This window comes from Psammomys obesus, unplaced genomic scaffold, assembly GCF_907164565.1.
Source record: "Psammomys obesus unplaced genomic scaffold, mPsaObe1.curated_primary_1811, whole genome shotgun sequence".
NCBI classification, from domain to species: Eukaryota; Metazoa; Chordata; class Mammalia; order Rodentia; family Muridae; genus Psammomys; species Psammomys obesus.
In genome coordinates, this window is record NW_026585504.1 from 55,818,891 (window position 1) to 55,842,391 (window position 23,501).

General features: G+C 40.3%; 1 protein-coding gene and 1 pseudogene across 2 annotated transcripts in view; both read right to left on the minus strand.

The window, feature by feature from the left end:
• The window catches only part of LOC129672188 (contactin-associated protein like 5-1-like), a 715,327-nt gene that overhangs the window by 273,099 nt on the left and 418,727 nt on the right, over positions 1 to 23,501 (minus strand). For both annotated transcript variants that reach the window (XM_055601503.1, XM_055601502.1), the window contains exon 8: positions 14,355 to 14,619. In XM_055601503.1, the coding sequence (XP_055457478.1) occupies positions 14,355 to 14,619 (265 nt within the window). The remainder of the gene's footprint in view (positions 1 to 14,354; positions 14,620 to 23,501) is intronic.
• On the minus strand, positions 17,237 to 18,675 carry LOC129672211 (dnaJ homolog subfamily C member 8-like; annotated as a pseudogene).

The window sequence follows — 23,501 nt, forward strand, 5'->3', positions numbered from 1 at the left end:
AAAAAAAAAAAAAAAAAGAAATAGTTAATGGAAAAAAGTGTACGAAGAATGATAGTCATTTCAGATGGGAAGAGAAAACAGTCTCCCCAAGCCTCGTGTGCCAGGCTAAGAAGAAGGTCTAGCAACAGCCTTTAAAACAGGGTTTTGGAGAATACATTACTCAAATCAGTTTCCTCAAAATTTCTGTGGAAAGAATTTGAACATTTGCACTAAGACAAAGAAGCATAACACAACAACTGCAACAAAAAAATCTATAATTTGGACAGAGCTGAGATGGTTCAGAGGGCAGAATCCTTTGAAGTTCATTTGCGACTATCCTCAAGACCCACGTAACGACATGGCAGTAGCACAGCATTTATAATCCCAGTGTCCCTCTGAGGGACAGGAGGTGGAGAGAGAAGACTCTGCAAAAGCTTGCAGACTAGCTAACACTGCCTGCATAGCAAGTCTCAAATACTTTCTCATGACAAGGTAGACAGGTAAAGACCAATACTCAAAGGTTGTCCTCTGATTTTATACACATACCCTGGTGCTTCAATGCCCCTCAACAAGTTCCACCATAACCTCACACCAGAATACGTGTATTTATATACCACTGTTTTCCTTGTCCCATTCTCCTTTAGTGCATGCACACACACAGGTGAGCATATTCACATGGATGCAAATGCATTTGAATGTTTCTAATGAGTAACCAGAGATACAAACCCAAGCTATAGAACACAAGGACCAATGAGGGGTCTTCATATTGGAAATAACAAGGCCATTAGTGCATGTTCTCAGAAGGTGATATGAGTCTAGAGGCATTGCCTTTTAATCCTAGCAACTGGTGAAGATAACACCAAGGGACAGAGTGACAGCTTAAAAGGCAAAGTATCAGCAGAGAGAGAGAGAGGGGGAGAGAGAGAGAGAAACAGACAGAGACAGAGACAGAGAAAGACACAGAGAGAGCTGAGTGAATCAGGAGCTGTTTGTAGAGAAACAGTACATAGGATAAGGCAAAGGCCCCTGGAACCCTCACTGAGAAGTCCTCTAGATGGAAAACAGAAAGAAGCCTGCTTGGCTCTCAGTGACCAGGGCAGAGCAAGCAGCTCTGAGATTTTGTTTACAGAATCTGCACAGGGAAGTCTCAGTACCAACCCTGGTGCTCCCACCAGGGCAGCTGTGCCCCATCTGCTCAGAGGAGCCTAGGTGGAAGGAGTTCGCCATGTTGCCTGCTAGTTCCCTTAAAATCTGCTTCCCATGGATGAGCAACCCAGAGGCTTCTCCACCTGGTGGCCCTACCTTCTCTCACATGGAACTGTCCCAGACAAGGTAGGATTTGGGTCTGGCCATGTGGACTGTGCTAATGAAGTAAAGCTTCTGTCAGGTGATTCCTAGGAATGAACGTTTAAGGTACAAGGTAACTGTAGTTTTGTTTTGCTTTTATTTTTATACTAAGTTAGATATATCTCCATAACACGTAAAGTTGTATTTGACAAAGGTTCTGGGCAGGCATGAAAGAGGGAATATGATTCATGATGCAGGGTCTTGTTAGTACCCAGGAATTAAGCATCTAGGCATAGGCCATAGTAGGATGGCCTATGGAGACCATAGAAGATCACTCTACTCTCGGGCTCTACCATCTAGGCTCATTACAGATACACAACATCATAGGAGATGGATAATGTATACTTGTAGGAGCCAGAGCCTTCCTTTATCTGTTGTTATGCAATTCTGGCTCCTGATCCTTTCCAATATCACTATCCATTCTTTCTGATTTTGACTTTTATTGTTGCTGCTACTGCTGCTGGTGGTGGTGGTGGTGTGTAGATGTGGTTGAGGAAGTAAAGGAAGGAGGAAAGAGACAGACAGAGAGAGAGAGAGAGAGAGAGAGAGAGAGAGAGAGAAGGAGAGAGAGAACTTGCCTCTAACATATTATAAAAAGAGCTAAGACTATGCACTGCCAGTCCTAAGAGTTGGCACTCCACACAGTCTTCCTAAAGCTCACAATAGTCATTTTCTGCTTTCTTGTCAGAAACATGGATACAGGAAACAGTGGTTCTCCCCAGCGCACTCTATTTGTCCTTTCACCACTTTTTTATTTTGGTGCAGGCAGTCTCACAATTATTCTGCCTCAGTCTCCCTAGTGCCAGTGCCTAAATTACAGGCAAATGCCATTACACCTGGACAGCATTTGTTTTCATTTTATAACTATTTATTGAAATATAATTCATGCACCATGTATTTCATCTGCTCAGAGTTCACAATTCAGCGGTTTTTAGGATGTTAAGATTTATGAAACCACTAAAATAATAAATTTTTAAATATTTCTCTTTCTATAAACTTGTAACACTAGTCCTACTCATTTATCTGTCACCTTCCCTGAAAAATTTGCCTTTGACCTTTCACAACTATAACATAAAATATATTCTACTTCATTGCTGATTTACTTAGCTTAAATAATAGAAGGTTAACCTATTTAGAATTCAAATTATATGTTTGTAGAATATATTATATTTCATTTTGTAGATATTTCATAGTGTATACTCATTCATTGAACACTAATATTTGTGTTGCTTTCACTTTAAATTAATGTGAATACTTACGCTGTGCATATCTGAGAATCTATATTAGTGTGGGTGTTAGGGATCAAAGTCAGGACTTCAAGCTTTCAGTGTAAGCTCTTATTTGACAAGCCCATCCCAGTACCTCTGATGCTTTTCTTATCACATCAGCTGGGATCCATGATCATCACTCTCTTTGTCCTACTTCCTGTCTCATTCTGTTATAAGCCACCCAGTCACTAAAAGAACAAGAGGTTCTATTTATTTACATATTTCTAAATTTTGTGTGGGGCTGAGGATCAAAGCTGGGACCTTGTATCTACCAAGCAAGTTTAGTCCAGCACCAGTAAAGATGTTTCCTAGCCCTTCAAATTTGTACTGTTGCCCAAGCTAGCTTCAAACTCATGATCTTCCATTCTGCCTCTCAGTGCTGGGATTACAGCCATATGCTATTAGGCCTAGTCAAGGAGGAAGCTTGTTACGACTTCAGTGCATGTGCTCCTAAGGTGTTTTGTGGAGCCAGAGATTGAAACCGCTTGCTTGTCTTACAAGTTCATTACTTTGTGAGGCAAGGTGAAATCTCTCTCTTATTTTCCAGTATCCATCCTTGCATAAGATCCTTATGAAGTTACATTAGTACATTAAGCTTTCCTTGTACACCTCTGAAATGACCAACAGGACACAGCTTTGATCTGGTACATCTATACTCTACTTTTCTGGTTACTCTATTGTCCACATCCATCACCTACTTTCCAAGCCCATTTGCTCTTCATGAATTCTCTTATAAAGTGTATGAACAAGGGGAGAGCATCTTTTGACTTTAGACTGTAGTCACTTAAATAATACAGAGTACCATTCTCCACCTAGAACCCATGCACAGATGTAGCCCTTGGCAGTTTAGTGTGCAAGTGGGTTACATTGTAATGGGAAGAGGGACTGCCTCTGACATAATCTGATTGGCCTGCTCTTTGATCACCTCCCCCTGAGAGGGGAGCAGCCTTACCAGGCCACAGAAGATGACAATGCAGCCAGCTACTCCTGATGTGATTTGATAGACTAAGATTAGAAGGAAGGAGAGGAGGACCTCCCATCTAAGTGGACTTGGGGAGGAGCATGCATGAAGAAGGGGGAGGGAGGGTGGGATTGGGAGGGGCTTATGGGGGGATACAAAGTGAAAAAAGTGAAATTAATAAAAGTTAAAATAATAATAATAACAATAACAATAATAAATACATAACAAGTTAAAAAAGGGGCAGATGTCAAGGCAGATCATTCATACAGGAGGAAATAGAAACAGCTAATATGCATATGGAAGAACTGTTCCGTTGTATGTAAAATCATAGAAAAGTAGATTAAAGTGATGGTGAGATACCAAAAAAAAATAATAATACAGAGTAGATTAAAGCTGATGAATGGAATATTTCTTACCCTTAATAAATAAAAATATACAGGTAATTACAGCTATTACGAGTTGAATAGTAAAACAGCCATGTCAATCTGCACAAGACCTGTGCAAGAGTGAGCCCATCAGCATTCTATCATACAGCTGGAAGAGGCTTCTTGGCAATTATCAGTGGCAGAAGAGGAAAGGAGACAGTGTTTTCAGTCATGCAGTCATTAATAAGTTACCTATGCTCCTGTAATTAACCCCTCACACATGTGTGTGTAAGAAATTCTCATTAAACGTATTGGTCCACTTTGTTAAAAAAGAATATGGTAGTAGGACCATTTGTGAAGAACAGGACCAAAAGGAGAGAGACAAAAAAGGAAAATGGGGTAGACAGGATAAAAATACCTATGCAGCTATGAAAATGTTATAATGAAGCCTGTCATTACAGGCTAATAAACAATTGAAGAAAGAATCATACAAACAAACAAACAAGCAAAACAAAGGGTTTCATCTCCAATATACTGGTTCTTGGCAATTTCTTATAAATGTCTGTAACATCCACTGTCTGATTCATTCATTTGTGTCATGTTATATGCAGCCTTTTGTTCTTAATTAATAATCTGTCTGTATAAGCCTTTTGTTCCCAGTGGAATGAAAAGTGGCTGGGGGTCAGAGTGTGAGTCATGTTTCCGTGTCTCCCTTGGCTTCCATAAGGCTATGTTCTATGCTCTCCTTGCTTGATGGAGCATCCAAGAAGCTGAAACTCCATTGCCAAATGTCACCAAAAAGCCCTCTTTCTGTATTGTCCATAAATGACAGCCTCAGGCCTCCCTACTTGCACAAACCTGTCTCATAATTCAAAGTACCATGAATCTGGAAGCCTTTCATCATTGTATGAGTCGGTGACAGTCTGGTGTTGTCACCATTAGTTAATGACTGAACAATTGAGGTAGAATGTGACAATATTAACAATACAGACCTAAATGTTCAGTTCTAACTCCTGCATGTTAAAATTATGTTCAAACCTGAGACCATTTCTATCCCCACAACATGGATTTCATCCTTGACAAGGCCTGCTTCCTCAGTACCGATCCTATTCTAACATTTGCTATCCAGGTATCTGAAGTATCATGACAATGGCAACTCATATAAAGGCAAACATTTAATTGGGGCTACCTTATAGTTTCAGAGGTTTAGTTCATTGTCATCATGGTGTGAAGCATGGCAGCATGCAGGCAGACAGGGTGCTGGAGGAGCAGAGAGTTCTACATCACGATCAGTAGGCAACAAGCAGGAGACTGAATATGTTTTCACACTGGGTGTGAATTGAGCATTTCAGACCTCAAAGCCCTTATTCTACAGTGTGACACTTCCTCTAACAAGGCTATATCTCCTCCTATAAGGCCACACATCCTAATAGTGCCACTCCCTATGGCCAAAGCCGCAAAACTCAGTGTCTGGGACCCAAGACAGGCGGAGGCAGGGAGGCAGGGCTCCAGACCCTGCAGCCGCAGCGGAGAGCAGTAACGACCTGCTGAACGCCACCACTCAGAGGAGAACACACGCCACCTAGGGCCCTCTTGCCGAGCTCTTGACCCGCGGAACACACCCCCCACTACCACCACCACCCAGCTCTGCAGGAGTGCACGCACCACGGAAACTCCACCCCGCCAGAGCGAATGCCCAACACAGTGCTAACCACAGAGACTCAGATTCACAGTACAATCCTTTCCAGGCCCCAAGTCTGCAAGTGGCAGCACGGAATACACAGCCAGTGATTGTATGGTCCATCCAACCCTCAGTGGCAGAAAACCAGCTGAATAGACACCAAAGACCAGCAGACTTGTAAAATCATACATGCGCGCATTCTTCAACAGCGCTTGCGATCCCTTAGCGCCTGCAACAACTTCAGTGCCTGCAGGGCACCCCTCTCACACACTGAAGGCCTCTTCATTCACCAGCACCCTGTCCCTTAGGACACACCCACAGGCACATGCTCAAACACACGCTACCCCGCATTTGTCCTTCTGTGCATGCGAACTTTCCTTCTACAGGTATAGCTGAATAACCAATGCACACGCTGAAACCATTAGACCTCACCCATTTTCCTGAAGAATTCTCCAGATACCAGAGAAAAACCAGTCTGACCTGCAGAATCCAGGAACAGACAGTGAACACTACGGATAACCAAATGGCCAGAGGTCGGCGAAAGAACACAACCAACGCAAATCAAGATATCATGGCTTCACCGGCAACCTCCAAAATTATTGGACACTCCAACTCACCAGAAACACAGAAAATGATTTTAAAGGTATGATTATCCAGTTATTTGAGGCACATAAAGAGGAAACCAACAAATATCTCAGAGAAATAGTCATAGAGATTCAAACAGTTAAAGAGGATACAAAAAAATCCCTTAAGGATTTGGCCTCCCAAATAGAAACAAAGAAAAACGAAGTGAATGAAGAAGCCCTTAAAGAAACACATGCAAATATAGACAAATAATTGGAGGCAGAAGCAGAGGCACTAAGAGAGGAAACAAACAAAAAATAGAGACCATCTTGGAGACACAGGAATCCACACTCAAACAGATAAAGGAAATGTTGCAAGACATGAAAACAGAATTATAATCAATAAAGAAAACACAAACCGAGAAAACCCTGGAACTGAAGAGCTTAGAGAAAAGAGAAGGAATCACAAAGGTAAGCATCACTAATAGAATACAAGAGATGGAAGAGAGAATCTCGGGTGCTGAAGATACACTCACAGAAATTGATACTTCTCTCAAAGCAAAAATAAAATCAGAAAAATCCCAAACACAAACCATCCAAGAAATCAAGGACGCCATGAAAAGGCAAAGTCTAAGAATAATAGGAATTGAAGAAGAAGAGGAGTTCAGGCTACGAGGTCCAGAAATTATTTTCAAGAAAATCATAGAAGAAAATTTTCCCAACCTAAAGAAAAAGATGTTCACAAACATACAAGAGGCCTACAGAACACCAAATAGACTAGACCAGAGAAGAAACTCCTCACGCCACATCATAGTCAAAATACTTAATCTACAGAACAAACAAAAGATACTAAAAGCAGCAAGGAAAAAGGCCAAGTAACATATAAAGGCAAACCTATCAGAATCACACCGGACTTCTCATCAGAAACTATGAAAGCCAGAAGGGCCTGAGGAGATATCATGCAGGCCCTAAGGGACCACAGATGCCAATCTAGACTACTTTACCCAGCAAAGCTTCCAATCAACATAGATGGAGAAAATAAAATATTCCACGACAAAACTAAATTTAAGCAATATTTGAACAGCAACCCAGCCCTACAGAAGATATTAGAAGGAAAATTCCAATCCAATGAAAACAAATACACCCAAGAAAACATAGGTCAAAGATAATTTCCAACAAAAATCAAAAGCAAACAAGAAATGATTCACAGTAACATCGCCAACTCCACAATAATAGGAAATAACATTCAATGGTCATTATTATCTATCAACATCAATGGACTCAACTCTCCAATAAAAAGACACAGACAACAGAATGGGTGCAGAAACAGGAACAAACATTCTGCTGCATCCAAGAAACACACCTATGCAACAAAGATAAACATTACCTCAGAGTAAAAGGCTGGAAAACAGTTTTTCAAGCAAATGGACCCAAAAAACAAGCAGGAGTGGCTATCCTAATATCTAATTAAATAGATTTTCAACCAAACTAATCAAAAAAGACATACAGGGGCACTACATTCTCATCAAAGGAAAAATTCACCAAGAAGACATCACAATTCTAAACATCTATGCCCCAAATACAGGAGCACCTACATTCATAAATGAAACATTATTAAAGCTTAAACCACACATTGATCGCAATACCCTAATTGTGGGTGACTTCAACACCCCACTCTCACCAAGGGACAGATCAACTAGACGGAAACCAAATAGGGAAATAAAAACACTTACAGAGACCCTAAATCAAATGGACCTAATAGACTTCTACAGATCTTTTCATCCAAACTCAAAAGAGTATACATTCTTTTCAGCACCTCATGGAACCTTCTCCAAAATAGACCATATAGTTGGTCACAAAGCAAGCCTCAACAGATATAAAAAGATTGAGATAATCCCTTGTATTCTATCGGACCACCATGGACTAAAGATGGACATCAACAACAATGGAAATAACCAAAAACCTACACGCACATGGAAACTGAACAACTTGTTACTTAATGACAGCTGGGTTAAGGAAGAAATAAGGAAAGAAATTAAAGACTTCCTAGAACTCAATGAAAATGAAGGCACAACATACCCAAATTTATGGGACACATTGAAAGCAGTGCTCAGAGGAAAATTTATAGCACTAAGTGCCTTCAAGAAGGAATTTGAAATATCACATACAAGTAACTTAATGGCCCAACTGAAAACCCTAAAAAAAAAAGAAGCAGATACACCCAAGAGGAGCAGAAGGCTGGAAATAATCAAACTCAGGGCTGAAATCAATCAATTAGAAACAAATAAAACTATTCAAAGAATCAATGAAACAAAAAGCTGGTTCTTTGAGAAAAATCAACAAGATAGACAAACCCTTAGCCAAGCTAATTAAAAAGCAGAGAGAATCTATCCAAATCAGCAAAATCAGAAATGAAAAGGGGGACATAACTACAGACACTGAAGAAATCCAAACAATCATTAGGTCATACTACAAAAGCCTATATGCCACAAAATTTGAAAATCTAAATGAAATGGACAATTTTCTTGACAGAATCCATCTACCAACATTAAGTCAAGATCAGGTAGAAACACTGAATAACCCTATATCCCCCAAGGAAATTGAAGCAGTCATTAACAGTTTCCCCTCCAATAAAAGCCCTGGGCCCGATGGTTTCAGCACAGAATTCTACCAGACCTTCAAAGAAGTGCTAATACCAATTCTCCTCAAACTATTCCACAAAATAGAAACGGAAGGAACACTACCAAACTCATTCTATGAAGCTACAGTCACCTTGATACCCAAACCACACAAAGACCCAGCAAAAAAAGAGAACTTCAGACCTATCTCTCTTATGAATATTGATGCAAAAATACTCAATAAAATACTTGCAAACCAAATCCAAGAACACATCAAGTATATCATCCACCATGACCAAGTAGGCTTCATCCCAGGCATGAAAGGGTGGTTCAACATATGGAAATCCATCAATGTAATTCACCACATAAACAAACTGAAGGAGAAAAACCACATGATCATCTCCTTGGATGCCAAAAAAGCATTTAACAAAGTCCAACACCCATTCATGTTTAAAGTCTTGGAGAGATCAGGGATTCAAGGCACATACTTAAACATAGTAAAGGCAATATACAGCAAGCCTACAGCCAACATCAAACTCAATGGAGAGAAGCTTAAATCAATCCCACTGAAATCAGGGATAAGACAAGGCTGCCAACTCTCTCCATATCTCTTCAACATAGTACTTGAAGTCCTAGCCAGAGCAATAAGACAACTAAAGGAGATCAAGGTGATACAAATTGGAAAGGAAGAGGTCAAAGTGTCACTATTCACAGATGATATGATAGTATACATGAGTGACCCCAAAAATTCAACCAGAGAACTCCTTCGGCTGATAAACACCTTCAGCAAAGTGGCAGGATACAAAATCAGCTCAAAAAAATCAGAAGCCCTCCTGTACACAAAAGACAAAAGGGCTGAGAAAGAAATTAGGGAAACAACACCTTTCACAATAGCCACTAATAACATAAAGTACCTTGGGGTGACATTAACTAAACAAGTGAAAGACCTGTTTGAGAAAAACTTCAAGTCTCTGAAGAAAGAAATTGAAGAAGATCTCAGAAGATGGAAAGATCTCCCGTGCTCATGGATTGGTAGGATTAACATTGTAAAAATGGCCATCCTGCCAAAAGCAATCTACAGATTCAATGCAATTCCCATCAAAATACCAACTCAATTCTTTTCAGACCTTGAAAAAAAAGATTCTCAGCTTCATATGGAGAAACAAAAAACCCAGAATCTCCAAAACAACCCTGTACAACAACACATCATCTGGAGGTATCTCCATCCCTGATCTCAAGCTGTACTACAGAGCAATAGTAATAAAAACTGCATGGTATTGGCATAGAAATAGAACGGAGGAGCAATGGAACCGCATAGAAGACCCAGAAATAAACCCATATACCTATGAATACTTGATTTGTGACAAAGCAGCCAAAACCATTCAATGGAAAAAAGACAGCATCTTCAACAGATGGTACTGGTCTTATTGGATATCTACATGCGGAAAAATGAAAATAGATCCACATTTATCACCCTGCACAAAACTAAAGTCTAAGTGGAACAAAGACCTCAACATAAAACCAGATACGCTAAATCTGTTAGAAGAAAAAGTGGGGAACAGCCTAGAACTCATTGGCACAGTAGACAACTTCCTGAACAGAACTCCAACAGCACAGGCTTTAAGAGCAACAATCAATAAATGGGACCTCATGAAACTGAAAAGCTTCTGTAACGCAAAGGACACCGTCATCAAAACAAAACGACTGCCTACAGATTGGGAAAGAATTTTCACCAACCCTTTATCTGACTGAGGGCTAATATCCAGTATATATAGAACTAAAGAACCCGAAAAGCAACAAACCAAGTAATCCAATTAAAAAATGGGGAACAGAGCTAAACAGAGAATTCTCTGTAGAGGAATATCGAATGGCAGAGAAACACTTACAGAAATGCTCAATGTCATTAGCCATCAGGGAAATGCAAATCAAAATGACCCTGAGATTTCACCTTACACCCATCAGAATGGCCAAGATGAAATACTCAAGTGACAACACATGCTGGAGAGGTTGTACAGAAAGGGGAACCCTCCTCCATTGCTGGTGGGAATGTAAACTGATACAACCACTTTGGAAGTCAATCTGTCACTTTCTCAGACAACTAGGAATAGTCCATCCTCAAGACCCAGCTATACCACTGCTAGGCATATACCCAAAATTTGCTCAAGTACACAATAAGGACATTTGCTCAACCATGTTTGTAGCAGCTTTATTTGTAATAGCCAGAACCTGGAAACAACCCAGATGTCCATCAATGGAGGAATGGGTACAGAAATTGTGGTATTTTTACACAATGGAATACTACTCAGCAATGAAAAAAGAGGAAATCATGAAATTTGCAGGCAAATGGTGGGATCTAGAAAAGATCATTCTGAGTGAAGTATCCCAGAAGGAGAAAGACAAACATGGAATATACTCGCTTATATAGACCTACAAGATATGATAAACACAATGAAATCTATACACCTAAAGCAGATAATCAAGAAAGCTGACATGGGGTATGATGATCAATCCTCATTTAGAAAGACAAATGGGATATGCATTGAACATATGACAGGAGTCTACCGCAGAAAGCATCTGAAAGATTCTACCTAGCAGCGTTCCAAAATAGATACTAAGACTCATAACCAAACCCTCGGCAGAGTGCAGGGAATCATATGAAAGAAGGGGAGTTTGATGTGGAAAGGATAGGAGCTCCACAAGGACCAAACATATCTGGGCACAGGGTCTTTTCTGAGATGGACACTCAACCAAAGACCATGAGAGGATAAAACCTAGAACCTCTGCTCGGATGCGACCCGTGATAGCTCATTAATCAATTGGTTTTCCATAGTATGGGGAACAAGGACTATTTCTAACAGGAACTCAATGACTGGCTCTTTGACCTCCCCACCTTCCAAGGGAGGAGCAGTACTGTTAGGCCACAGAGGAGGACTTTGTAGCCAGTCCTGAAAATACCTGACAAAACGGAGTCATATGAAATGGGAGGAGGTCCTTCCCTATCAGTGGACTTGGAAAGGGGCAGGGAGGTGATGAGGGAGGGAGGGTGGAATTGGGGAGGGAATGAGGGATACAGCTGGGATACAGAATTAACAAAATGTAACTAATGAGAAAAATAAAATTAAAAAAAATAATAATCTAACTTTCTCAAATCCACACTGGAGTAACCTGGAGAAGCGAAGTGAATTAAGAAATTCAAATTCCATGTCTAGGTAAGTGCCTTGTATTCCTGATCTTTCCAGTACTTTAAACATGAATGAATGAATAAACTTTAATTAATAAAAATAAAAATTTGAAAATTGGGGTACATAGCTCAACAGAAAATTCTCAATAGAAGTATATTGAATGGCAGAGAAACACTTAAATAATGTTCAACATCTTTAGTTATCAGGGAAATGCAAATCAAAATTACCCTGAGATTTCACCTTATATTTATCAGAATGGCTAAGATAAAGAACTCAAGTGACAACACATGCTGGAGAGGGAATAGAGAAAGGGGAATCCTCTCCATTGCTGGTGGGAATGTAAATTTGTACAACCATTTTGGAAATCAATCTGGCACTTTCTCAGAAAATTAGGAATAGTGTTACCCCAAGATCCAGCTATACCACTCAGGCATATATCCTAAATATGCTCAAGAATACAATATGGGCATTTGCTCAGCATATTCATAGCAGCTTTATTTGCAATAGCCAGAATCTGGAAACAACCCAGATGTCCCTCAATGAAGGAATGGATACAGAAATGGTGGTGCATTTACACAATGGATTTCTACTCAGCAATTAAAAACAAGGAACTCATAAAATTTGCAGGCAAATGTTGGAAACTAGAAAAGGTCATTCTGAGCGAGGTATCTCAGAAGCAGGAAGACACACATGGCATATACTCACTTATAAGTGACTATTAGACAAATAATATAGGGTCAACATTCTAAATCTATACACCTAAAGAAGCTAAGCAAGAAGGAGGACCCTGGGTAAGATGCTAAATCCTCACTTAGAAAGGCAAATGGGACTGACATTGGAAGAGGGAGAAAACAGGACAGGACCATACCACAGAGGGCTTTTGAAAGTCTCTACCCAGCAGGTTATCACAGCATATGCTGAGACTCATAGTCAAACTTTGATCAGACTTCAGGGAATCCTGTGAAAGAAGGGGGAGATAGAAAGATCTGGAGCTCCACAAGGAGAGCAACAGAACCAAATAATCTGAGCCCTGGGGTCTTTTCTGATACTGATATTTCAACCAAGGACCATTCATGAAGATTACCTAGTAACCCTACACAGATGTAGCCCATAGCAGCTCAGTGTCCAAGTGGGATTCCCTAGTAAAGGGAAAAGTGGCTGTCTCTGACATGAACTCATTGATTCAAATTTTCCAAAGTGTAGTAAAATCCACTTAGGGAAAGAATTATAGGTTAGCCTTCTGACACAAGCTTCACCAGTTCTGCAACTCATTTAACTTCCCCCACTTGTGTAGTAATTGAGAGACATGTCTGAAATGATACAATACTTTTTTTTCTCCCTTAGAGCTTGGTAACGTGGCAGCACTTACCAGCCTCTCTCTTAGTCTTAAGTGTGTGTTAATGGACTGCCGTGTATTTAATAATAGAAGTAGCTCCCATGTTCTTTAGAGCAGAGCCCCACCAAGGCCTGTATCAGCAAAAACTGCTTTTGTGACCCAAGGCCTAAAAATCTCTGCATTCAAACATTTTACCAATTAGAGAGAGACAGCTCAGTGCCAGCTCACATTTATATTCTCCAAGTAAGGAGGACCGTGGTTTAAGTTTTACAATTGTGAACATAAAAAATATTATCATTCACAGTGGTTACCCCACCTCTATTAGTGAGAATCTATTTATTCTAAATAAATTCTCAGCTCTGTCATTTTGGATCTTGTGATTCTGGAGACATTTCCCTAGGCCTTCACTTCCTAATGTGTAAAGTTTGAAAAACAGCCTTATATTGGAGTGACCATGGTAAAAATAATACACAGTGTGAGAGATCTCTACACAGGACTAAGCAGTGCATTCCACAGAATCTGTAGAGTGTGCTCAATACTCCTGGATAAGAAATCTAACTCCTATTTTTCTGATGATCCTACAATGAAAAAAATCAAAAAACTTGTTGAACTAAACATGGTACATTTAGACTTCACTATTTATTTGTGTTTAATTAATGCCTGTGAGGGAGGGAAATATTTACAGTAAAATTTCCACCACTGGGACCCCTCCCCTTCCCTCTGTACGATTTTGTATGTTTTATACAGAGACTCAACTTTGGTTGACTTAGGTGAAGAAGACACCATTATAAACAAAAGAAGAGACAAGGAGGGAATAAGTGAGGGAGGACGAGAAGGGAGGAGAAGAGTATAGGAAGAAGAAAGGAAGGCAGAAAGGGAAGGGAATGGAAGGGGAGGGAAGGGAAGGGGAGGCAAAAGAAGGGAAGGGGAGGGGAGGCAAGAGAAGGGAAGGGAAAGGGAGGGAAGGGAAGGAAAGGGGAGGGTGGGGGAAGAAAATAAAAGAAGAAAAAGGGAATGAAGGGGTAATTACAAAGGAAGTCCATAAAAACTGTACCTGTTAGGATTTCAGTTCCATGTCCTGTCATTTTCTTACTCAGGAGCCTCAGAGTCCCACCCTTCAGGATGAGCAGCAGGGTCCCTGAGCCTTCAGACAGCTCTGTGGACAGAAGCAGACCATCCTCATTCCATGTTCGGAACTGGAAACTCACTGACAACCCATCCATTTGGGGGGTGCCGGGCAACAGCAGATAACTGCTCTTGGAGTTGACAAATGTGATGGGGACAATTTTTGGTTCTGAGCAGGAAAAAGTGACATTGCCCTGAAAAACAATAACAAAGCAAACATATGAAAGCATTTTGTTGTTGTTCTGCAAACTGTCAGCTGGTATAAAAATCCACCAGCACTGACCTTAATTTCAGGATCATTCCACATTCAGCTTCATAATCTTAAAAGAAAAAAAATATGTCAGCACTGCTCAGACTGGCTCACAAGACTGTTTCCTGTTTCTGTTTTAGGATCCCAATGTTATTTGTAAAGGTTGTCTGAGATTCTAGGAAGAGGGTCAAGGAAAAATCAACATTTTATAGGGAACCAAAGATATAAAAATAATTACATTAAATCCCTGGGAAAGCCCATATAGTGAGTTGCCTACGTACCAAACTATGGAATAGCATTGAAAGAAATAGTCACAGAAAAATATTGTTACAATAAGAAATGTGCAAAGGAGAAATTGACCTTGGATCCCAAGGAAGAAAAATGCCATGAAAAAAGAGAGAGAAACAGGAACAGAGAAGAGCACTGAAGTAATGCTGGCTACATTTTAAATTTCATAAGAAAGTACAAAGCAAATAATCCAAATAAAAATGAGATGCAGAGCTGAACAAAGAATTCTTAACAGAAGAATATCGAATGGTGGAGAAGCATCTAAAGAAATGCTCAACATCCTTAGTCATCAGGAAAATGCAAATCAGAACAACTTTGAGATTCTATCTTACACCTGTCAGAATGGCTAAGATAAAAAACTGAATTGACAACACATGTTGGTGAGGATGTGGAGAAAGGGGAACACTCCTTTGTTGCTGGTGGGAGTTCAAACTTGCACAACCATTTTGGAAATCAATCTCATGCTTTCTCAGAAAACTATGAAAAAACATACTTGTAGACCTGGGCATACCCCTGAAAGATGTTCAATCATTCAACAAGGACATTTGCTCAACTATGTTCATAGCAGCTCTATTAATAATAGCTAAAAACTGGAAACAACCTAGTCATCACTCAACAAAAATTGGATAAAGAAACTGTGGTACATTTATACAAAGGAATAGTACAGGGCCATTAAAAACAAGGAAATTATGAAATTTGCTGGCAACTGGATGGAACTATAAAAGATCATCCTGAGTGAGGTAACACAGACCCAGAAAAATACACATGGTATATGCTCACTTATAAACAGATATTAGTCATACAGTACAGGACAGACATACTACAATGCACAGACCCCAGAAGATAAGTCTGATGGGCATCTTAGGCTTCATGTCAGCCCATTTGTTAGAGGAGTGGGGGATATCTCTGGCATCCACTATGTTGCTTACTTTTTGTTCATTTCCCCCTAATGGGACTGCCCTATCTGGCCACATGAGAGAAAGAAGAACTCAGTCACATGTGAATAGATGAGCTGGGGTTTACGAGCAGAGGGGCTCCCCTATTATGAAGAATAGGGGATAGGGGATGTGAGAGGGAGGGTGGGACTGGGAGGAGAGAAAGGAGAGGCTTATGACCAAGATGTAAATTGAATTCATCAATAAAAAATAAAAAGAAAAAAGAATATTTGCAGTTATGTGGGTAGAAAGTGCCAGAGAAATCTGAACCTGGGTAGGATATTAAGAATGTATTACATTTGTTGTGAATGAAACTCAGGTGGCTGAGTGCTTGCCCAGCATACACAATAAAGCTAATAAATTTCCAGCAGCATATTAAATAGGCATGGTGGTGCACACTTGTAATCACAACCCTCAGGAGGTAGAGGCAGGAAGATCAGAAGTTTAGGGTCATCCTTGTGTACTAAATAAGTTTGAGGTCAGCTTAGGCCACATAAGAGAACAACAGACAAAACCAGTTTTGACTAAAGTAGAAAAAAGGGTAAGCCGATTACCAGTTGCTAAGTGGGAATGAAATGGACCCCATGTGTATTTAAGACACACAAAATAATTTCCATATCAGGAACTTACGGTGAGTTAAAGGATGAATTTATATGCTCATCCCATATATTGGCTATATCTTTCATTTTGTGTGTGGGGGTATAATATTTATTATACATAAAAGAATATTTCCACTAATGGGTGCAGACAAGCAAGTACACAATGGGACTGGTTGGAAGAGGGCTAAATCTTTGGAAAGTGAACAGTTTAAATACTAGGGCCCTCGTGGCACTCTGACTGATTGGCCAGTCAGACAGGACTCGACCAAACACCACAGGACATCAGGGCATCAGGTGACTGACTGCCACATGAGTCCACAATGCAAGGATGGCATGCCCAGAGGCAAGCAAAAGAGCTTCCCAAGGTGGGCCACGCTGGTGTAGAGTCATGGCGACACCACTGTAAGCAAAATATTTACCTGGAGGATTTTTCCAAACTATACATGACAGTCGAGCCACCACAACTGAGTGCAAGAGGAAACATTAAGTTACAGGCTGCGGGAAAGAAGGTGGCATGAGTTTGTGGCTCCTTCAGATCTTGGTGGTTCCATGGGTAAGGATGGGAGAAGGTTAGACCAAGCCCCTCTCAATGTACAAAAAATTACGTATATTAAACTGTATTTAAAACAAACTAGACTAAAAAGCAAACACTATTCTATGTTGGGGTGGAAGTAGAAAAAAATGAGTGCTTGAAGCAAAAGGAGGCAGCCCAGAAAGGCTCTGGCTACAGCCTTACAGATCACTCGCCCTGTTCCTTCTTTGCTTTCAGTGGCCGCAGGAAGGTCCGTTTCTTCTCCTTCTTCCCCTTTGCATTTCCCTGGAAATTTCTCCAACTGTCTGCTGGATCATCTCAACTTTGCTCACTCCTTTATCCCTTGCCTTTTTCCTGGGCTTCGGTCTCCTCTCTGCAGTTTCCTTTCATGCGTTTCTTTGGCTTCTCTTTCTTTCCGTTGAATTTCCAGCCCAGCAAAGAGTTTCATGGTCTGTTTGTAGACTGCCTGTTTGAACAGTAAAGGATCATGTTCCTCTATGTTTATAGACTTTCCTTCCTTCAGCTTTTTTTTCTCCCTCTCTCTTTTACAGTGTCTTCCACATATGTTTTCCCTGGCCCTCTTCTTTAGTTCCTGATGCAGTAGCAACTTGTAAGCTTTGTCCACAGCTTCAAAAGCCTTCTGTGCTCTCTCTACATCATCTTGATTTTTGTCAGGATGCACCAATATAGAGAACTGTCATAATCTCTTTTTTATTTCTTTTTATTTTACTTAATAATTACAGTTTATTTACTTTGTATCCCAGCTGTAGCCACTCCCTCATTCCTTCCCAATCCCATCCTCCCTCCCTCATCTCCTCCCTGCCCCTCTCTAAATCCTCTGATAGGGGAGGTCTTCCTCACCTTTCATCTAATCCTAGTTTATCAGATCTCACCAGGACTGGCTGCAATGTCCTTCTCTGTGGTCTAGCTAGGTTGTTCCTCCCATGGTGTGGGGGGGAGGTCAAAGAGCTAGCCACTGAGTTCATGTCAGAGACCGCCCCTGTTCCCCTAACTAGGTACCCACTTGGATACTGAGCTGCCATGGGCTACATCTGAGCAGGGTTTCTAGGTTATATCCTTGCATGGTTCTTGGCTGGAGAATCAGTCTCAGAAAAAAAACCCTGTGCCCAGATATATTTGGTCCTTGTGTAGTCCTGTCCTCTCCAGGTCTTACTAACTCCCCCTCCTTTCATATGATTCCCTGCACTCTGCCCAGAGTTTGGTTATGAGTGTCAACATCTGCTTTGATATATTGCTAGGTAGAGTCTTTCAGGGGTCCTCTATGGTAGCCTCCTGACCTGTTTCTTGTTTTCTCCTACTTCCAATGTCCATCCAATTTGTCTTTTTAAGTGAGGATTGATCATCTTACCCCGGGTCCTCCTTCTTGCTTACCTTCCTTAGGTGTACAGATTTAGGTATGTTTATCTTATTTCTTCATCTGTCACTTCTGGATCTATCTGAAGCACCTCAAACAGGTTCATAGTAAAGTAAGAGTAACCAGGACAAGTCAATCTTTCAATCTGATTTTTGGATGTTAAACCTGAGTCTTTCTTCTTTATTTGTTTCACTTCACTGCAGAAGGTCATAGATTCCTCCTCTTCGCTGGGTCCTCTTCCAAAAGCCCATTGCTCTCTGGAAGATGCCATTTTCCCTATTGGCAGTTTCTATAGAGGAGAATAGAAGAAAGGCTGGGCAATCCTTTGTAGAAGGATTCTTTTGTGAAAGTAATTTGGTATTTAGAGAACAAACTCTACATGCAAACATGCCATATCTTCATTTGCAGTACTGGGTCCTTTAGTCTTTGAAACTAATCTCCACAGCAGTGAGAGCCCCTCTGTTAATCTCATTCAAGAGTGTCACAGAAAGCATGTCCTGCAGATGCATTCTTTGAAAGCCATATTTTGCATAATAGGGCTCAATTTTCGCTGAGTCTTCTCCTCAAGCCAACATCACTTGTGAAACCAGGAAGAACTACCAGAAGCATGCTATCCAGAGCAGCTGGCTGAATTCAATTTTTACCCAGGATCCCAAGTGTCAGAAGGAGATGCTTAGTGTAGGTCAGAAAGCCAGAAGGCTAACACACAGCAACCATTTCCAGGAAAAGACTTCCACAGGTCTTCAGTTCAGTCAATAAGGTACTTGCTCTGCAAGAATACTGACCTGATTTCAGATCCTCAGAACCCAAACAAAAGTGCAGGTGTGTGTGGCAGTGTGTATTTGTAATCTCAGATAAGCAGGTAGATACAGTTGTGCTCTGAATGCTTGCTGACCAGACAGTTCAACTAAATAGATGAGTTGCAGATTCAGTGATAGACCCTGTCTGAAAATCAATAGAGGGCAAAGAGCTCATGCTGACCTCTGGTATCCAAATGCATAGGCACACATACACATACTTCCATATACCCTCATTTATATGAAACATCTGGTCTCAACTACATTTGTTTGCAGTAGTCATATGTTGATGCAAACAAATAAATGGACCCAAGCGCACTTCTAGCAACACTTGTACATTTGCAAACATTGACTATTTACACAGCAATCAAGTCGTTTGAGCATGTTCTCACATGAGTCATTGGTTGTGGTTGTATAGATGTTTTCCTCTCTTTAAAAAAGATTGCCATAGTTAATGAATGAGATTACAGTGAATAATGATAAAAAGTGGATATTCATCAAGAAGCAATGTGTACCATCCTAAACAAAAGGCCTTCTGGATTCTCCACTTAAAGGGCACACAAACCCCATCTCAAAGTAAGAATCATGTGTCATGTTGGTGGTGACTGAGGGAGAGAACACCATGTATAACTTCTATTTGCTTGTTGAAACCTGTGTTGCATCTTCTGGTTTGAATATCATCTAGTAGAAATATCTACACATTATCTCAGGTATAAATTTGCCTCTTTGGATTTCTGCCACATTTGAGAAGGATCACATCCTAGTGTCTGAATGACTATACTTACCATTGGAATAAATAAAGTTACAAATGTACCACAGAGAGACTAAAAGCTGATAATAACATTTCTTTTTTCCCTGTTCTGATGTTATCGTTGCTTGTAATGACAAATTTTTCCACCACCACACTGGACCTAAAATTTGATGCATTATTGAAGGAGTAGTGCTTGAGAGATCAGAAAGAGACAGACGCAAAAGCAATTGAGGTTCTAAAAAGGTGCTGTCACTTACCGATTTCAAACCTGCAGTTCAGTTCAACTTGAGTATTGGGCTCTCTGGATGAAACCAGGCAGTTACCACCACAGATAGCTGATACTTGTAGCAGGAACTTCCCTTCTTTACAGAGTGATAGCATCTGCATAGTCATTGCTATATGTGCTTGTTTGTGTTTGTTACTTTTCTTAATGCTGTGATCAAACATCTGACAACAAGCAACTTAAAGGATAAAGAGTATTCTAGTTTACAGTTCAAAAAGTTATAGTACATCACTGCAGGAAAGACATAGCATCTTGTAATGTAGGCATGATAACAGAAGCTTGAGGCAACTGATCACATGGATTTCACAGTCAGGAAACAGAGACAGATAAATGATGGTACTAAGCTCATTTTTTCCTTTTTATGAAGCCCAAGACCCACACTCATAGTGGGTCTTCTACCTTAAGGATCCTATTCAAGATAACACTGTGCAATAATATCACAAAGTTTTTCTCCTAGGTGTATCAGGGGCCTGGCAAGTCAACAGTGTTAACCACCGAGATGACTTCTTCTGCTCTATGTTGCTAAACAAAAACCTCTGAAGTAGAAGGTAAGTCCTTATTGCTGAAGACACCAGACACTTCTGAATTGGGACCCCAAGCTGGAACAGAACTAAAGCCTCTCCCTGAAAACTAGCTTTATTGATACCAGAAGATGCCACATAAGGTGCTACAGAAGGGAAGCAACCAACAGTCATATCTAACTATGGTGCCTATTGATGCTTATGACCACATCAGCAAACAGATTGGCATGAAAACCTTAAAGGTACAATAGTGGTAGCCACACTTTGGTGGTAACCGACAACTCTCTAATTGGACTTAAGACCAGATTAACAAGAGGAAAACCACATCTGTTCCTGGAAACCTAGCCAAACAGTGAAGTCATGGATCTTGGAAAATAAATTAAATTACTACTTTACTAAACTATAACAATACTTAACTATATTATAAATATTTGTCTTTGTACACACATTCCTAACATAATTTGTAGTCCTCAAGCTACATCAATGAAATTTCTCTCTGTAAGAGACAGGTACCATTATAGAAAGCCACAACCATTCAAAATACAGAGTTGTGGAGACCAGTCCTAACTAATTACATGTTCAACACAACCCCCACACCTAAGGCTCAGGAAACATTGTGAAAGAAGGAGGGAAATGTTACAAGGGCCAGAGGACCTCGGGGTGTGCTATGATTACGTTTCATAGAAGTGTCAGAGGCTACAGCCATAAAGTCTCACCAATATGACTGTCCAAGCAGGAGTTGAACAAGAAAAATAACAATAGCCATGTTCCCCTTTCCATGTGGAGAGGGGAAAGCCCAGGAGGCATCAACTCTGTACAATGAAATATAGGCAACTGAAATATAGGAATGATGAAATTGGAAATAAACAGTCTTCCCCAATGAGGAGTTTATCAATTCATTGTTGTCCAATGCCAAATGGTCTTCCTTGAAAACATACATAAAAGTAACATTATACAGACTGAGCAAAGGTAAGGGTACATAATGTAATTTTATTATAACCTCAAAAGAAGAAATAAATTTTAGAAATAAAAGCAAAATATCTGAAGTTGAAGAATTTACAACAACAACAACAACAACAAGAGATTTGCATAGCATGTAAGTTTCAAGGTTGAAAATACAAAGTTAACTTTACTGAAGTGTTTGGCATCTCGTCAGAGCCCATTGACTGGGACACAGAATAGCAGAAAAGCCGAAGTGGCTATACACAGAAAGTGATAAACACATGGGGTCATCTTTTCAGAAATAGTTTCTGTTTATTTTTAATTATGGGTACTACATGTGTGCCCATGTGTATAAGCATGTGAGTGCAATGCCCACAGTCAAAAGTGCTGTAGTTACAGGTGTTTTTGAGCTGCTTGATACCTAACTGAACTTGGGTCCTCTGCAGAAGAAACACGTGCTCTTTTCTGAGTCACATCCTCAGTAGTCTGACTAATGTTGGTGACAGGTATACTCCCTGTAACCCTGTGACATGACCCATAGCTGCAAAGAACAGAACCCTCCGTATTTCAATTGCTATCTTGAATTCAAAGACGACTTACTCTGGCTACATACAGTAATATGGGCTATTCATTCCCTATAGCATGGGCCATTTCTCCCTAGTCATCTATAAGAAGAGGAAGCCTTCTTTGTCTGCTGAGAACAAATTCTTTTCTGAACCCACCACTGTACTATCCCTGGGTTTAGGAAGTCTCTTGCCCTGAAGAGGAACCCATCTCAGTAACTTTCTCTCAAACTTCCCTCTATTCAGTCCCCTAAAACTAACACTAATCATATCAGCCGTTAGATAAAAACAACCTGCAGGGTTTACCTATGACTGATGCCCAACACAAAAGTGTAAACTTACTTATAACACAGGTATTTTATTTTGTAATTTAATAGAGTAGCATTCAATAGATGAAAGTGTCATGTTATAGAGTCAAAGACTCAGCAACGCTACATGGATCAAAGATGTGAAGATTAAACATTATTTCTGATTCCGCATGACATGTTTAGATGGGACTGGCATTTCGACCAGACGGCACAGCCAGGAAGCTATCTTCTCTCTTTTCCCAGTGTGGTTGAGCATAGTCTAATTCATTTAGTGTTCAAAGAGGACAAAAAGCACAGCAAAGAGGCATTCACAACCCCCCTTTTACATATTTTCCTGCTTGATCTGGTGTGTCTCTTCATATCTTTTCTAGCCATCAGCTGAGACTTACCCTACCAGGCCAGCTTGACAGCTTCTCCAGATTTCAAACCAGATTTATTTACATCATTGATTTTCTTTGTTTACCTCTATCCTCTTGGGTTGGTGTGTATGGAGAGAGGGAGGTGTCTAGTTAAGAAATAGCTGGTCATGCTGCTTCTAAGACTCGGTAATTTGATGGACCATCTCCTTATAAGAAACCTCAGTCTCAGGTTGTCTTGTGTATTTGTGACTGTCCTGTTGGGAAGGTGAGAATGAAGAGACATTTTTACCCCTCCCTTTGGCTACTGAACTATTTAAACAATGAACTCCAAGAAACTGAAACTCCTCCAGGAATGACAGGCTGGGAGAAGGTAACGGCTGAAGCCCCATTTCAGCCAGAGTGGGAGTTTATCTCTCTGAAAGAGATTTTGAATGATTGTGACAACTTTTCTAGCCATCTTGCAAAAAAGACTAGAGCTCAGACAATGTTGATGGGCAGGGGAGCTTAGCTTTGAATCATGAATGCCTTCCCTGTTTTCAAATCTAAACTTCTTATTAAGATCCCACGATGATA